The sequence below is a fragment of the Physeter macrocephalus genome, chromosome 6 (assembly GCF_002837175.3).
Source record: "Physeter macrocephalus isolate SW-GA chromosome 6, ASM283717v5, whole genome shotgun sequence".
Classification (NCBI taxonomy): domain Eukaryota; kingdom Metazoa; phylum Chordata; class Mammalia; order Artiodactyla; family Physeteridae; genus Physeter; species Physeter macrocephalus.
The window spans coordinates 54,852,713-54,870,804 of NC_041219.1; the positions used below are offsets into that span (position 1 = coordinate 54,852,713).

General features: G+C 38.3%; 1 protein-coding gene across 27 annotated transcripts in view; it reads right to left on the minus strand.

Annotated features, from left to right (window-relative positions):
• WNK1 (WNK lysine deficient protein kinase 1) overlaps positions 1 to 18,092 on the minus strand; it is a 142,531-nt gene that overhangs the window by 70,495 nt on the left and 53,944 nt on the right. For all 27 annotated transcript variants that reach the window (XM_055085414.1, XM_028490880.2, XM_028490879.2 and 24 more), the window contains exons 2-3: positions 7,716 to 7,888; positions 1,151 to 1,371 (exon numbers count right to left, since the gene is read on the minus strand). In XM_055085414.1, coding sequence (XP_054941389.1) covers positions 1,151 to 1,371; positions 7,716 to 7,888 — 394 coding nt within the window. The remainder of the gene's footprint in view (positions 1 to 1,150; positions 1,372 to 7,715; positions 7,889 to 18,092) is intronic.

Consider the following 18,092-nt stretch of genomic DNA (forward strand, 5'->3'; position numbering starts at 1 on the left):
ATAGGACATTTCTAAAAACAGGCTTGCACACTATGGTCTAAACAAAAAAAGAAAAAAGAAAAAACCCTCTTGGGACAGAGATTAAGATGCCAAAGACAGTCAAAGAACTGTTTCCTATAAGGAGGGCAAAAAGGAAATTCATCTTTAAATAACTCTTTTCCCAGGAACACTATTTTGTAAGGATGTGCAAATTACTGGTGTTCAATGTTTTTCTTATTAAAACATAGGATTCTAGCCCACTTAAAACTGAATGGCTTTCTTGTTGTTATTGTTGTCACCTTTTGGGAGAATAGTGTTTGTGAAGATTTCATGTTTTCAAATTGTCATACCCTCTTCACAAAGTGAAAGCTTAAAAAATAATCAGCATTAAATTATTTTTCCAGCTGCAACTCTCTAACATACAGTTAAAGGCTGAAAGGACAGACTTGTGTAGATCAGTGATTCTCAAGAATGACGATTTGCCCTACAGGGGACATGTAGCAACGTCCAGAGACATTTTTGGTTGTACCAACTGGGGGGAAGTGGGCAAGGGGCATGCTACTGGCATCCAGTGAGTAGGACCAGGGATGCTGCTAAATCATCTTACAATGAACAGGACAGTCCTTACAACAAAGAGCTGTCCAACTCAAAATGTCAATAGTACTGAGGCTGAAAACTGTTTCAGGTGTATCTTCTGAAGAGTAGGAGTAAGAAAAAAGTTTATAATGAACCATCATATTTTCACATTTTAAAATAAAGTTTTAATAGGCAGATATTTTTGAATATACATATAGCCAACAGACTTCTTCAGAAACTAAATTATATATAAATTCAATTTCTTTTATGGGGAAAGTAACATACTTTATCTGTTATATAAATAAGTATATGATACTAAGTATCAATGAAATGACTCAGTAAGGTTAACAATTACTACAAAATGTTTTGTCAGCAAAGTTCACCTTACTTCTCTTCATATAACTTTACAAAACAACAATGGTCTTCAAGATGATTCTAGAGGCAAAGAAATAGAGAACTCCACATCACTTCCTGGGTTCACACTCTGCATTTCTGAAGGTTTATTTAACATAATAAAAGCTCTGACAAGGTCAGGTTTCTAAATAAAAGGAATGTCAGGAAGCCAGTGAGACTGCAAGGTACACCTGAAACATACCTATCACACTCTTGGCAAAAGAAGCCCGCTTCAGGGTTGCCAGACCTAGGTCTCCAATCTTGACTGAGCCTGTAGGGCCAGTGATAAAGATGTTGTCACACTTAAGATCCCGGTGAATAATAGGTGGAGTTCGAGTATGAAGAAACTGAAGTCCTTTAAGAATCTGACGGCACCAGCTTCTCAGAACTTTGATCTTCATCACCTTAAACCTTTTCAGGTACCTAGAAAAGGCAAGGTACACCAAACAGGTTATCAATGATATGCATTTATTACTTTGAAGAATTCCATTAAATTCTAGCCTATCTGAGATGGGAATATCAAGTTCAGAATATTAAGATTCAGTAAGCTTAGGTTAGTGCTACTTTTAGTAAGGTTAAAGGGGATAGGATAATAAGTAGTTGGCAAGCAAATTCTGATAACAAAGCACAAAAAATAAATTCCTTAAAATTAGATCACTGCTAAAATGATTTAAAAGTTAAGAGGCAGAGTTCGACTTCTGGCAATGGTGATGCAATTCTTATTGGATGCAGATATAATTATAAACTCTAGTAAATACACACACACACACACAACTACTCGAAAGCTCTGGAGGAATCAAAATCAGGCATAAACTGGAAGGGAGTACACACGAGGGAAAAGGGAAGGCACTAGTCTGTGGGGGTCGCTCAAACCTGGACTGAAACCTGGAGCATTATTGGTTGAGGAATGAATATGAGGATAGAGTTCAAGATTACCGCAGGGTCTAGAACAATGCTATTCAACAGAACTTTCTACAATGACAGTCTGTCCAATACAACATTCACTAGACAAATAAGAATACTCATATTTAAATGAATTAATTAAAATAAAAAATTTTCATTTCCCAGTTGCACTAGTCACATTTCAAGTGCTCAACAACTGCATTGTAGCAAGTGGCTACCATTTTGGATGGTGCAGATTACAGAACATTTCCATCACCACAGAAAGTTCTGTTGGACAGCAGAGATCTAGAAAGTAAAGGAGGCAGGGCGGGGGTTGGAGGGTTGGGGTGGTGTGTAATCCCAGAAAGGAGTGTACAGGGGCTTCCCTGGTGGCGCAGTGGTTAAGAATCCGCCTGCCAATGCAGGGGACACAGTTTGAGCCCTGGTCCGGGGAGACCCCACATGCCGCGAGCAACTGAGCTCATGCGCCACAACTACTGAGCCTGTGCTCTAGAGCCCGTGAGCCACAACTACTGAGCCCACGCACCGTAACTACTGAAGCCCGAGCATCTGGAGCTGGTGCTCCACAACAAGAGAAGCCACCGCAATGAGAAGCCCGTGCACCACGACAAAGAGTAGCCCCCGCTCGCTGCAACTAGAGAAAGCCCGTGTGCAGCAACGAAGACCCAACACAGCCAAAAGATAAATAAAATTTTTTTTAAAAAGGAGGTATAGAAGGGGATCTCCAAATTCTGCATATTCACTCTGCCTAAACCTCTGGCTGACCTCTGAAATATGTGTATGTGTAGCAAAGTCCAAGCAGCCCAGCTAATGCTAAAAGAACAGGACAGAGATTTCTGATGAACTGAGTTCAGATGCTATTTTATCTGGAAATATTCAGGGAAAAAATGAAGAGTACTGATGGTAAATATAAAAGACTACATTTTCCTATTACTATCTTTATGTTACATATGACTACTTAAAGGAAAATTTATAACACTGTATTACAGGATCTAAACAATAAATGTAACATATGAAAATTATAGCATAAAGTATAAGTACTACATGGGCCTATATTTTTGCAAGTTTCCTTTATTTTACATGAAATTGTACAGTATCAACCCTAAGCATGTTGTGAAAAGTTAAAGATATAAATGCAGTATCTAAAGCAACCACTAAAAAAGGTATTTCAAATGCACACACACACACACCCACACACACGGAGTTTAACCAAAAAGCTAATACAGAAACTAATATGAAATCTTAAAAATAAATTAAAAAATGAAATTCTGCTTCACTTGGGTGGGATATGAGGTAATTAAAGAAAACTAATGGTGAAAGTTGGTTTTATGGTTTAAAAAATATATATAAAAACAGAGTTACTTCTGGAGGGTGAGGAAAGGGCTGCCTGGAAAGGGCTGCCTAGAAAGAGGTTTAAGGGCATGTATTGAGATGATGGAAATGTTCTATGTCATAACGGTTTCGATTACATGAGTGAGGTATCACATTAATAGGACAAAGGGGAAAACAACATGATCATTTCAATTCATGCAGAAAAGGCATCAGACAAAATCCAACACCTTTCCATGATAAAAAAAAAAATACTCAAACTAAGAATAGTAGAGAATATATTCAACATGATAAAGAGAATTTATGGAAAACCCACAGCTATACTACAGTGGTGAAACACCGCAAGCTTTCCCATTAAGACTGGGAATAAGACAAGAATAACCACTGCTCTTCAGTGTTGTACTAGAAACTCTAGCCAGATTAATTAGGCAAGAAAAAGAAAGGTACCCAAATTGGAAAGGAAGTAAAACTCCCTCTATTTGCAGATAACATGATCCTATATATAGAAAATTCTAAAGAATACATACAGACATGCACACACAACTAGAGTTAATAAAAGAATTCAGCAAAATTGCCAGAGTACAGGATCAACACGCACAAATGAGTTGTGTTGTACACCCCAACAATTAACAACCTGAAAAGGAAAGCAAGAAAATAATTCCATTTGCAACAGCATCCAAAAGAATAAAATACTTAGGAATAAATTTAACTATGGAAGTGAAAGATTTATACACTAAAAACTAGAAAACACCGTTGAAAGAAATTAAAGGACACCTAAATAAAATGGAGAGATGGGTTCATGGATTGGAAAACTTAATATAGTGAAGATGGCAATATTAGCCAAAGTGACCCACAGATTCGATATATCTACACATAGATTTGATTATATCTACAGATGCAATCAAAATTCTAACAGCCTTTTTGCAGAAATGGAAAGCGAATCCTCAGGTTCATACAGAATTACAAGGGGCCCCAAATAGCCAAAACAATATCGAAAAAGAAGAACAAAATTGGAGAACTCACTTTTTCCAATTTCAAAACATATCACAAAGCTCGGTTTTGTAGTATTAAAACAGTGTGGTACTGGCATAAGGATAGATACATAGAACAGTGGTATAGTATGGAGGGTCCAGAAATAAACCCATGCATCTATGGTTAAATGATTTTTGACAGGGGTGTCAAGATCATTCAACAGGGAAAGAATAGTCTCTTCAACAAACGGTGCTGGGACAACTGGATATCCCCATGCAACGGAATGGAGTTGGATCCCACACCTCATACATACACAAATGTTAACTCAAAAAATGGAACGATCTAAATAAAAGAGCTAAACCTATAAAACTCTTAGAAGAAAAGTTAGGGGTAAATCTGCATGACCTTGGTTTTGGCAATGGATTCTTAGATATAACCCTAAAGGCACAAGCAACAAGGGAAAAAAAACCAGATAAACTGGACTTAATCAAAAATTAAAACTTTGTGCATCACATGACATCATTAAGGAGTGAAAAGAATATATAGAATGGGAAAAATATATTTGCAAATCATGTACCTGATAAGGGTTTAGCTTACAAAACATATAAAGAACTCTTACAACTCAACAAAAAGACAAACAACCCAATTTAAAAATGGACAAAGTGGGCAAAGAGTTGAATAGACATTTCTCCAAAGATGTATAACATGCACCTGATAAGATGCTCAACATCATTGCTCTCTAGGGAAATGCAAATCAAATGAGATACCATGTCACAGCCAGCAAGATGGATATTAAAAAACCAAAAACAAACAAACAAAAAAACCAATTGTTGGCAAGAATATGGAAAAATTGGAACCCTTATACATTGCTACTGGGAATGTAAAATGGTTCACCATTGTGGAAAACAGTTTGGTGGTTCCTCAGAAAGTTAACCACAGAATTACCATATGACTCAGCAATTCTACTCAAAGGCATATATGTATCTAAAAGGCATGAAAACGGGTATTCAAATAAGCACTTGTACACAAATGTTCATGGTGGAAACAGCCCAAATGTCTATCAATAAGTGAGTGGATAAACAAATTGTGGTATATCCACAAAATATTATTTAGTCATAAAAAGGAATGAAGTACTGATACATGCTACAACATGAACCTTGAAAACATGGTAAGTGAAAGTAGCCAAACACAAACACGTATTTTATATTCCATTTATATGAAATACCTTGATCAGATAAATCCTTAGAGACAGAAAATAGTTGGTGGTTGCCAAAGGCTGGGGCAAAGGAAGAAAGGGGAATTGTTTAATGGGTTTTAGTTTTGCAAGATGAAGAACTGTCGAGATTGGTTACACAGCAACACGAATATATTTAACTACACTATACACTTAAAAATGATTAAGGGGTTCCCTGGTGGCACGGTGGTTAAGAATCTGCCTGCCAATGCAGGGGACACGGGTTTGAGCCCTGGTCTGGGATGATCCCACACGCTGAGGAGCAACTAAGCCCGTGTGCCACAGCTACCGAAGCCTGCGCGCCTAGAGCTGGTGCTCCGCAACAAGAGAAGCCACGGCAATGAGCAGCCCGCGCACCACAATGAAGAGTAGCCCTCACTCGCCACAACTAGAGAAAGCCCGCACGCAGCAACAAAGACCCAACACAGCCAAAAATAAGTATAAATAAAATAAATTTTTTAAAAATGATTAAGATGGTAAATTTTATATGTTTTTACCAGAGTAAAAAAAAAAAAAAAAAGCCCATCTATAAATCCTAGAGATAAGCTAGTCCAACCACTTATTTTACACATGGAGAACTGAGGGCCAGAGAAGGGGATCTACTTGCCCTAAATCACAGCTGGTCAAAGTCAGAGCAGAGAGCAGACTCCTACTCTAAGTCTAGCGCTTTCTACTTTACCTCTTGCTGCATTTGCTTTGAGGCTCAGAAACTGAAACAGACAATGACGGGGAAAAAAGAACTTCAAACTTAAAAGAAAAATGTTTAGAAACTTAGATCATGTGCAATTAAAGAGAAAATATACTACGTGGGAAGGGTAATGGGGAGTAACTGCTTAATGGGTATGGGGTGGGGTTTTTTTTTGTTTTTTTTGTTTTTTTTGCGGTACGCGGGCCTCTCACTGCCGTGGCCTCTCCCGTTGCGGAGCACAGGCTCCGGACGCGCAGGCTCAGTGGCCATGGCTCACGGGTCCAGCCGCTCTGCGGCATGTGGGACCCTCCCGGACCGGGGCACGAACCCATGTCCCCTGCATCGACATGCGGACTCTCAACCACTGCGCCAGCAGGGAAGCCCCGTGGGGTGTTCTTTTAAGGTGATGAAAATGTTTATGAATTTGACAGATGTGGTTACACAACATTGTAAATGTAATAAATGTCACTGAATTGTACACTTTAAAAGGTTGGTTTTATGTTATATGAATTTCATCAAAAATTTAAAAAAAAAAAACAACTAACTTTATTTCTATCTACTGACAGACTACTGACAACCCACTAAGTATTCAAATCAGAAAAAGAACCTCAAGATGCAGATACACAAACAACTACTACCACAGAATTTTCCTTAATTCATTCAAATATTTATCAAGTTTCAAGCATAGTGCTAGGGAGCACAGTCTAGGAAAAGAAACAGGCATGTGAATAACAAGAAGCGTGGACAACTAGGATAAAGATGTTGCCATAAATATTAGAAAAGTTGCATGGGAAAAGCAGAATGTGCAGGAGGGAAATAATCTGTTGGCTTTTCAACATGTTAATTTTGAGCATCCAAGAGCATCCGGGATTTTGTACATCCAGGAAATACAAAGACTATGTTTCAAAGATCTGGGATTAATCAGCTCAGTAGCATTAACTACGGAAGGTTATAAAGAATAAATACACACTACAGAGACAATTTTTAACAATCCAATTCTTCCACAAAAAATTCACACCATAAAAGTTACTCTAGTTTCCTCTCTGAGTACAAATAGATACTCTAAGAGACATGGGACTTCAAAGGCATACAGGAAATTTCTGCATTTGACCTATCCATATTCCTGAAAGGGATGATGGGTCCAGATGTTTTGGCTTCAATTTCTGATGCTTTGCGAAATGAAATTATCTAGTGATAAATGTCACAATACAATTTGCATCTGATACAATATGTGCATAGTGGTAGCAAAAACTGCCCAATATGAGGTGATAAAATAAATGGGTAAAGCTTGTCAATAAGCTTCAATTTCATTTTAACCACTAGAGGGCTACCTTGTCATTTGATTTCTGATCTCTTAGCCACTCAATTTTAGAAATGCCAATCACCATAACTTAAAGCAACTAGGTTTATTCTGCAACAACTTCTCATTTAAATACTTACCAATACATAATTATCAAACCACTTTATACACCAGAGGACCTTATGGGCAGGAAAATGTGCTCATATACTAACATTTGGAGTAACTATTCATTCCCTCCGTAGTATACTGGGCAACAACAGAAGAACTGATAAGGCCTGAAATAAGAAAATTCAAGTTCTCTCATACTTCTTGGTCAGCTTTTATAATATTGATGAACTTACGTTTTAAGTGTTCCAGATGTCATAAGTTCAGTCACCAAAACGATGCACTTCTTTCCCTTTACTGTGGATTCCCAGGAATCATAGAATCGGACAATATTGGGATGCTGAAGACCCTTTAACATTTCAGCCTCTTCTTTAAATCTCTGCCTCTCAGACTTTGTTAACTTTCGATCCTAAAATCAAAAAGCAAGACAGAATACAGTTCAAGATTGGGAGTTTGAGATTGACATGTACACACTACTATATTTAAGACAGATAACCAACAAGGACCTACTGTACAGCACAGGGAACTCTTGCTCAATATTGTGTAATAACCTAAAAGGGAAAAGAATTTGAAAAAGAATAGATACATGTATATGCATAACTGAATCACTTTGCTGTACACCTAAAACATAAACAAAGAAAAAAAAAGAAGTGGCACGGTGGTTAAGAATCTGACTGCCAATGCAGGGGACACGGGTTTGAGCCCTGGTCTGGGATGATCCCACACGCTGAGGAGCAACTAAGCCCGTGTGCCACAGCTACCGAAGCCTGCGCGCCTAGAGCTGGTGCTCCGCAACAAGAGAAGCCACGGCAATGAGCAGCCCGCGCACCACAATGAAGAGTAGCCCTCACTCGCCACAACTAGAGAAAGCCCGCACGCAGCAACAAAGACCCAACACAGCCAAAAATAAGTATAAATAAAATAAATTTTTTAAAAATGATTAAGATGGTAAATTTTATATGTTTTTACCAGAGTAAAAAAAAAAAAAAAAAGCCCATCTATAAATCCTAGAGATAAGCTAGTCCAACCACTTATTTTACACATGGAGAACTGAGGGCCAGAGAAGGGGATCTACTTGCCCTAAATCACAGCTGGTCAAAGTCAGAGCAGAGAGCAGACTCCTACTCTAAGTCTAGCGCTTTCTACTTTACCTCTTGCTGCATTTGCTTTGAGGCTCAGAAACTGAAACAGACAATGACGGGGAAAAAAGAACTTCAAACTTAAAAGAAAAATGTTTAGAAACTTAGATCATGTGCAATTAAAGAGAAAATATACTACGTGGGAAGGGTAATGGGGAGTAACTGCTTAATGGGTATGGGGTGGGGTTTTTTTTTGTTTTTTTTGTTTTTTTTGCGGTACGCGGGCCCTCACTGGCGGTGCCTCACCAGGGAAGCCCCCTCCTATTTTCATTCAGAAAGTTTTAGCTGAGTGCCCAGTTTCCACTAGTCAAATGTCAGTGTCCTAGGAGCTGCAAGGTAAGCATGGCCCGGCTCTCAACCACAACCTTGGCCATCTTGTATTGATCTGCTCTTGAGGCAGATTCTAAAACCAGCCCCAAACGTAGCATGTGCAGAAATCCCAGACACCTCTAATTGGGTGGGCCTTCTTCCTGCTCCACTCACTCATCCTCTAGAAGGAGAGGTTGGATCTTAGACACTTAAGAGGCAAAAACAATGAAGAGAGTTACTGAGTCAGAGGTTCTTCTTCGGTGCTTTACCTTAATTCCCACGTGTGTGTCCCCTTCCCCCAGGCACCCAGGTTCCTTACGTTTGGACTTTCTCAGACCTCAACTTGCAAAGAGTTGCTTCTTCTTACCTTCTTTAAGCAAGATTTGAAAACAGTTGCCTTTGAAAGTCCCCCTCATGATTTTATAACCCTTATGACTGTAGTCTCTGAAAGATTTAACTTCAAACTGTTCTCACAGTGTCCTAGTGGGACTATTTCATAGGAAATAGCTACCTTTGAAAATATAACATACGGTGCTCTATCATTTTCTAAGCACATAAAGCAAGATCTTTGGAGGCCTGGAGCTCCTCTGGGCCTCCAGTCTCTATCTTCTCTCACCTGGTAGGTATTTCTTTCTTTTTTAAAAAATGTTTAAATTTTATATTGGAGTATAGTTGATTTACAATGTTTTGTTAGTTTCAGATGTACAGCAAAGTGATTCAGTTATATATATATACATATACATATATCTATTCTTTTTCAGATTCTTTTCTGATCTTGGTTAAAAAATGAGCCTTGATTCTTAACTCAGACCATACACAAAAATTCATGCAAAATGCACCATAGACCTAAACATAAAAACTAAATCTACAAAATTACTGGAGGGTAACAAGGGGAAAATCTTTGTTAACTTGGGATAAAAGAAGACTTCTTAGGTCACAAAAAGTACCAACTAGTTTAAGAAAAGTTGTTTTAAAAAATGTAAAAAAGGGCTTCCCTGGTGGCATAGTGGTTGAGAGTCTGCCTGCCGATGCAGGGGACGCGGGTTCGTGCCCTGGTCCGGGAGGACCCCACATGCCGCGGAGCGGCTGGGCCCGTGAGCCATGGCTGCTGGGCCTGCGCGTCCGGAGCCTGTGCTCCGCGAGGGGAGAGTCCACAACGGTGAGAGTCCCATGTACCACAAAAAAAAAAAAAAAAAAAATGTAAAAAAGAAACTGCTTTTTGAAAGACATTATTATGAAAAGGAAAAGAAAAGCCACTGACTGGGAAAAAAATTCAAAGTACATATATCTGATAGAGAAGTGTCCAGGAAACCAAAAACTCTTATGACTCAATAATAAAAAGACAAACAACCCAGTTTAAAAAAAGATGGGCGCATATGTGGAATCTATTATTTTTTTAAACGGTACAAATGAATTTATTTACAAAACAGAAACAGTCTTACAGTTAGCAAAAACAAACTTATAGTTACCAAAGGGGAAACATGGTAGGGAGGGATAAATCAGGAGCTTGGATTAACATACACACACTACTATATTTAAGACAGATAACCAACAAGGACCTACTGTACAGCACAGGGAACTCTTGCTCAATATTGTGTAATAACCTAAAAGGGAAAAGAATTTGAAAAAGAATAGATACATGTATATGCATAACTGAATCACTTTGCTGTACACCTAAAACATAAACAAAGAAAAAAAAAGAATATGCTTTTAAGATAATAAAACACCAAGTCACATAGTTACACTTAGATGCTAAACATGTACTAAATAATAATGACCAATACTGTTAAAATAAAACATCCTAACACTGAAGTTACTAATAATTAATAATTTCATCAGCCTGTTATATGAGCGCGAGAACAGGCTAAAGTGTATTTAAGAAAACTCTTGATTATAAAGTCATGCTTGAGGGATTTCCCTGGTGGCGTAGTGGTTAAGAATCCACCTGCCAATGCAGGGGACACGGGTTCGAGCCCTGGTCCGGGAAGATCCCACATGCTGTGGAGCAACTAAGCCTGTGCGCCACAGCTACTAGCCCACAGGCCACCACTACTGAAGCCTGCACACATGGAGCCCATGCTCTGCAACAAGAGAAGCCACCGCACTGAGAAGCCCTGAGAAGCCCGCGCACCACAACGAAGAGCAGCCCCTGCTCACCACAACTAGAGAAAGCCTGCGTGCATCAATGAAGACCTAACGCAGCCAAAAAATAAATAAATCAATTACTTAATAAAATAAAGTCATGCCTGAGATCATTTTAGTATCTTTACTGTTAATGTGTGCTTCAGATACACATTTTTTAGGTGCAGTTAATTTACCACTTCCAAAATAAGTCACCTATTGACAGAGATACGCAATTTAATAATGAAACAAGTATGGGTTTTGGAAGTGGTGAGATCTAAATATAAATTGTCTTTGCTTCAACTAAAATTTCCTTCATGAATAAAGTCAAGTCCTCCGTATTCATGAGTTCGCATACCCAGATTCAGCCAACTGCAAATCAAAAATGCCAGGGGGGCAGAGGGGTGCGTTGGGGGGGGATCAGAAAATTCCAAAAAGCAAAACTTGAATAGTTTGCCCACATGCTGGTTACTGTTTACATAGCATTTACATTCTATTAGCTATTATAAGTAATCCAGAGATGATTTTTTTTTTTTTTTTTTTTTTTTTTGTGTGTGTGTGGTATGCGGGCCTCCCTCTGCTGCGACCTCTCCCGTTGCGGAGCACAGGCTCCGGACGCGCAGGCCCAGCGGCCATGGCTCGCGGGCCCAGCCGCTCCGCGGCATGTGGGATCCTCCCAGACCGGGGCGCGGACCCGGATCCCCTGCATCGGCAGGCGGACGCGCAACCACTGCGCCACCAGGGAAGCCCCAGAGATGATTTTAAAGTATATGGGAAGATAGGCAAATACTGTGCCATTTTATAAAAGGGACTTGAGCACCCACAGGGGTGGAGGGTGGGGTCCTGGAACCAATTCCCACCCCCCCACCGGGATATTGAGGGATGACTGTGCATACCTTCACCTCATAGGACTCTTGTAAAAATTAAATAATCTACTAGGTAGATTTAATTTAATTTAGTCTACTAGGTAGATTTATTTAAAGTGCCTGGCACTTCACAGGTTAATTCACTTCTTATCTGAGATAACTGGAGAAAAGCACTTAATCTGTTGTTCTTCCCTTAACAGAGTCCCATACACACAAACTCTGTACTGTCCTGTAAATTAAAATGGAAACTGTCATATAATATTCTATCAAAGCACATAATACATATTTTAACGAAATAGTCCAGGCATACAATAACGTAATGTGTCTGCGATACAGTTAAATAATTAAACATTAAAGACATAATTTAAACCTTCCTATGTAACTAGATGGCCTTTCCCATCACTACTCCTCACCCTTGAATAACAACCACTACCCTGATCGGATATACCATTCCCATATGGGTTTTTACACTTTAGGTGAAATGTTAAGATTTCATAAAAAGAAGTTATAAAGCATGCACTATTTGGAAGGTGGCTATTTTCCACTCAACATTGTTTGAGCTCCCCCATGATGGTACAAGGAGACGTTACAAGGTATCTACCATATTACTGTAACTCCATTCATTATCAGTGCTATGCAGTTATCCACTGTCTGAATACACCACAATTTATATATAATCTCCTACTGATCAATCTTTAGGCGCTTCCCCATTTTTTTGCTATTACAATATGGCAAAGGTTTTGCAGTGTTAATCTCTAGGATGCAGGCTCTTATCTTGGAGTCTATAAACCCCTTTAAGGCAGGTTTGTGAACATGTGTGAAAACAAATATATCTTTATTTTTCATTAACCTTGAATTGAAACTTAATATTTCCTTGAATGAATGTATGTACCTAATAGCATTCAGCAGTACCTGTGATTTGTCACCAACAGACATAGGTATTTTCATATCACGTAACAGTGGTTGCAGATTATCTCAAAATACCACACTAGGCATTACTTTGAAATTATGATAGCTATTAGATCTTCCAGTAGCTCTTATTAATATACACTAATAATGCATACTATATCACAAATTTAAAAGTTTTGATAACTATTTTAATATAATTTGTTTCCAATATAATCCTATGTATCTTACTATATGGACTTAAAACAAAACATTTTTCTAGCCTTCACTAGCCTTCTGGGGCACAAAAAAAAGAGGAAGTACACCTATTAGGATATATAGCTAGTGGTAGAAGTGCATAGGGAATAGGCATCTTCAGTCTTCATAGGTATCAACAAATTCCTTTTCAAAGGGACTGTACCAACTGAGTTTCCCAACAGCTTTGTATGAAGGTTCCCACTGCAGTACATGGTCACTAGCAACTGGTATTATCAGACATTAACTTTTGTCAATTTGATGGGTGTTAAGTCATGTTCTATAGTTTAATTTACATTTTCAGAGTCATTAAAAAGTGTGAGAAACTTTGTTTTCTTTGCAGACTACTTAAGACCCCTCTTCTGCAAGGAACTGATGCTTTATCTTACTTGTAGCAGTTCTTAATAGATTATGGATGCTAATCCTTTATTGGTTTTATGAGTTACAAATACCTTTTCTCAATTTGTGGTTTGCATTTTCACGTTGTTTATGATGTCTTGATTTACAGATGTTTTTATTTCACCGTATTTCAATTCATCTATCTTTTACTTTGTGGTAGGTGGATTTTATGTCTTCAGTAATTTTTCCAGACACTAAGGTCATAAATTTTTTTCTTATCCTTTTAAAAATATACATTTGTTTGTTTGCCACATCTGGGAATTGTTGAGGAATTTATTTGGTTGGGTAAAAGAAGGGCTGACTGTTATTTCTGTTCTGTATCAACCAATGGCGCCAATACCATTTAATGAACAATCCATCCTTTCCATAGAAGTACAGTTCTGTCTCTGGATTCTACACTCTATTCCATGGTCTGTTTAGTCCTGCGCTAATACCACACTTTCTTAATTGCTATCACTCTTGAATGATAGTTTAGATGGATGTAGAATTCTAGGTTGGTTTTCTTTCAGCACTTTCAAGATACTGTTTCATGGTACTCTGGCGTCTACTGTAGCTCTCAGTATACATGTCCTCCTTTGTAGGTTATCTGTATTTTCTCTCTGGTTACTCTAAAGACTTTTTAAAAAAATTGTGCTCTGCACATTCACTACCATGCATCTAAGTTTTATTTTATACATAATGGGGGCTAAATGTGCTTTTTAAGTCCAAAGTTTCAGGTATTTGTCTTCGCATCAGGAAAATTTTCAACGATTACCTTTTTGAATACTGCCTCCTTCCATTCTCCATTCTCTTCTAAGATTTTCTATGTGTGTCTGTATGTGTTATGTGTAAGGGTGTGTGTGCGTGGAACCTTACTCGATCCTTCGTATCTTTTAACTTCTCTCTCATTTTCCATTTCTTTCTCTCTGCTGCCTTCTGGGCAGTGTTCTCAGATCTACCTTCTCGTTCATGAAATTCTCTCGTTATTATCACATCTAACCTGCTTATTACCTTAAAAAAATTTTTTTAATTAATCAAACTTTAAAGTCTAAAGGAGGCAGAGATGCAAAGGACATGTGGCAAGGTCTCAGTCCTTGATCCAGAAATAAGAGATGAACACAAACTAGACACTTGCAACTAGCCATACAAGTCTTGAAGGGCTGGGTATACTGGTGAGTCAGACATATATTTGGACATCCATACAGAAAATAAAACGAGGTCAAGCAGTCAGTCTGTCACCAAAAGTACCCACCGGAGGGTTTGATAAAGGGAATTCAGTCACTACTTCAGTCCCTACTTTCCCAGCTAGCATCAATAACAAAGAAAGGTGGGAAAAAAGGGGAAAAAAAAGAAAACGAAGAAGAAAACAAGTTGGGCACTAACTAAAGACTTCAGTGGAGAAGGAATTCTCCTGCCGCTTCTCTAGGCCCAATGCCTGGGGGAGGGGTTTGTCCCCACTCAGTGGTAACCCCACACATGGGGCTTTGAATGAGAAATGATAACTGGTGGCTCAATTTGCAATGATCCCCACCAACCTCCACCCCATCCCTGCTTCATGAACAGACAAGTTTTCCCAGCACCCTCCTTGGAATTTCCTCCCTCTCAGGGTTCATCTCCAAAATTATTTCCATCTCCAAATCATCACTGCGAGATTGCCTTCTCTCAAAGTTCTATAAAAGCCCACTTTCACAACCCACTATCACTTTTATTCCCACTCCTAACCTGAAGCTGCAACCATCCACAAAGTCACATACCCTGTCCACTGAGACTCAGATCCATAGCTCTTTCATCTTGGGCTATCTTCCTAAACCGTTCCTTTCCCAGAGAACAGACGGCCAAAGGGCCAAAGGACAAGTCGAAGTATCTGGGGCCAGATGACTGAGGAAAGTGGCACTTGTTACTTACTTTTTAATTGCAATACATTTTCATTTCTTGAAGCTCTTTTTGGATCTTTATCAAATCAGTTATTCACTGCCCCCTCCAATACCATCTTGATATTTTTGTGGTTTTAGTTTTTAATCCTTTAATTCTTTTAAAATGATGTGCTTTAGGGCCTCAATTCAATAACACTTTTATCTGAGTTACTGGGGATCTAATTTTGCCTAGTGTTTTGGCTGCTGACATTCATTCATGGTGGTTTGTTTCTTCACATGATTAACAACAGTGGATAATATGGTTATCTTAAACTGTGATTTGTCTGTTGGAATATCCTCAGTTGTGGGTGTATTGCTGTGGACAGGCCCTGAGTTTATTTATGCCTAGTGCTGCAGGGATATTACTAGTCTTGGTGATGCCTGCATGTAATCAGTTCAAATTTGAATCTCATACTTTTATGAATACAGGTCCCTGATTATGTATTCTCAGGGTAAACTTTTTTCAGCTGACTTGGGAAAAACCGTTTTTTCCCTGACTCAGAAACTGAAATTTTCTCTAGTCTGTCTTTATATTAAAGGTTTTGTTCCCCTTTAAGGAACAAGTTTATTGGATCTCAGTTCCAATACCTGCTCAGGCTTAAGACTTCATCTATCCTTGGGGAGACAGTAAAACCATGCGTCTTAGTTAACAAGATTGGCAATTGTCCCAAGAAAAACCCTAGTGTCAATTCACACTTTTCCTATTCTGGTTTCTAGTTTCTTCTTAGTTTTTAGACCTTGGAAATTATCCTGACAGCCTTATAAGCTCAGCTATGCATTTAAAAGGATAGGTTTCTGTAGTTCCCCTCATCAAAATTTTCAAAATGTCTGGTATTTTACAGTGGGAAGAGTTTTCAGCTTGTTTGGTTTTCTATTTACTGACAATAGGGTTCCCCAATATATGTTTTTAAAAAAATATTGTTTACCATATATTCTTAAATGTTCCTCATTTAAGGAAACTTTATTCAAAAAATGAAGGAAAATCTAGATCACTTGCTGACTCTCTTATACATTACTGTTGAATTACAAAAACTTATTTTAAAGAAACTGTGACGTTAAGCCATTCTCAAAACAATGAGAAGACAGTAATCACGAGCCAAATGAATTATAATATTCTACCTACCATTAAGTGATATTTAATTTTTATATTTTAATATATAGTCTACCTGACTGTCTTGATAACTACTCTTATTTTCTGTAGCATGCAACATTCATTTCAGTTTTAGCAATTAATGTATACCTTCATATATGTTTAATTAAATTTTAACAAATGTTTGAGTACCCTGTGTCAGACAACAGGATAGGACAAACATTAGAGACAAGGTTCCTGCTATTCTAGACCTTACAATGTATGAGGCAGAGGAATTAATTTTATTAGGTATTATAAAGAGAAAAAACTGAGTGCTTTGAGAGCACATCACAAAAGACCCAATTCTGTGTGCACAAGCTAGTGTTAGCCACCATATCGGCAGGTTACCCTAAGGGTTGAGATCATGAGCATGAAAGTACCCACAGTTCTAGTTTTACAATACTTGAAATGCTTAAGACCACAAGAGTCTGTAAAAAGTGCTAAAGGCAAACTTCGAAATGCAGGATAGACTGGGGGTGAGGAGACTCAAAACTTTAATAACAGTGAGCTACAGAATTTAAATTTATTTATTTAAATTTGTTTATTCACCCAGAGTTTAGAGCTTCTGGAAAGTATATCACTTACAGTAGACCACTGTAGCTGAAACTTGGAATATACATTATACAGGATAAGGTAGTATACAGTATTTAACAGCCGATGAAATGTTTTCTCTCAACTGGTATATAACTTTAGCCAGAAACAGTCACTAGACGTTAACCAAAACTGTAGCCTAATCATTCTACATGGTTACTTAAATTTTAATTTTAATTTAAAATCTACTTAAAGACTGTTTCTTTCACATCTACAATTCCAAGTTTTCAAAACTGCTTTAAAGTACACAAGGCTTGTAAACCCTTTCTGCAGAAACTCAAACCAAAGTAATTCACTCGTGTCTGTCTCTACTACCACCACCCTATTTCAAGCCGTCACGGTCTCCTCTGGATTTCTGCAATAACCTGCTAGCTGTTTCCACACGGCTAAACTTCTCCCTGTACAATGTGTTTTTCCACTCTGTCCAAATACAACCAGAATATTTTAAGGTCAACTTAATCAATTCTGCGGTATGCGTACTTTATTAATTCTTAGAAATATCGTTTTCCACATTTTAAACATCTCTGAAATTAGAATGTTATCACATAATTGAAATCTTAGACTCAGTGAAGTATTGTATGTCCTAATCCTGTTAGGATGAAGGTGGAAAATCATTGTGACCAATGAGGTCCCACACAATGCAATCCTTGCCCACTTTTCGAGCCTAATTTCTTGTCACTCTCATGTGCCTTTCTCAGACATGTCATGCTTCTTCCCACTCAGGTCCTTCACACACACTGTTCCCTCCATACAGGATGCCCTTCCATCAACCTTTTATCCCTGGTTAATGCCCAGCCATCCTTCAAAGATCTGTCATTTCCACGGGGATACCTTCCTTGGCTGCCCCCTCACTCTAGGTTAAATCACCCCCTGCCATATATATGTATAGTTTCATGAACTATGTATATGCCTCTTTCAGAGCTCTTAATCACAAGTAATATACTGAGACTTACTCTAAAAGCAGTGACAAAATGCCTTTTTCAGTGTTCTATCTTTAGCATCTGACAACCTAGCATTGTTCAATTGC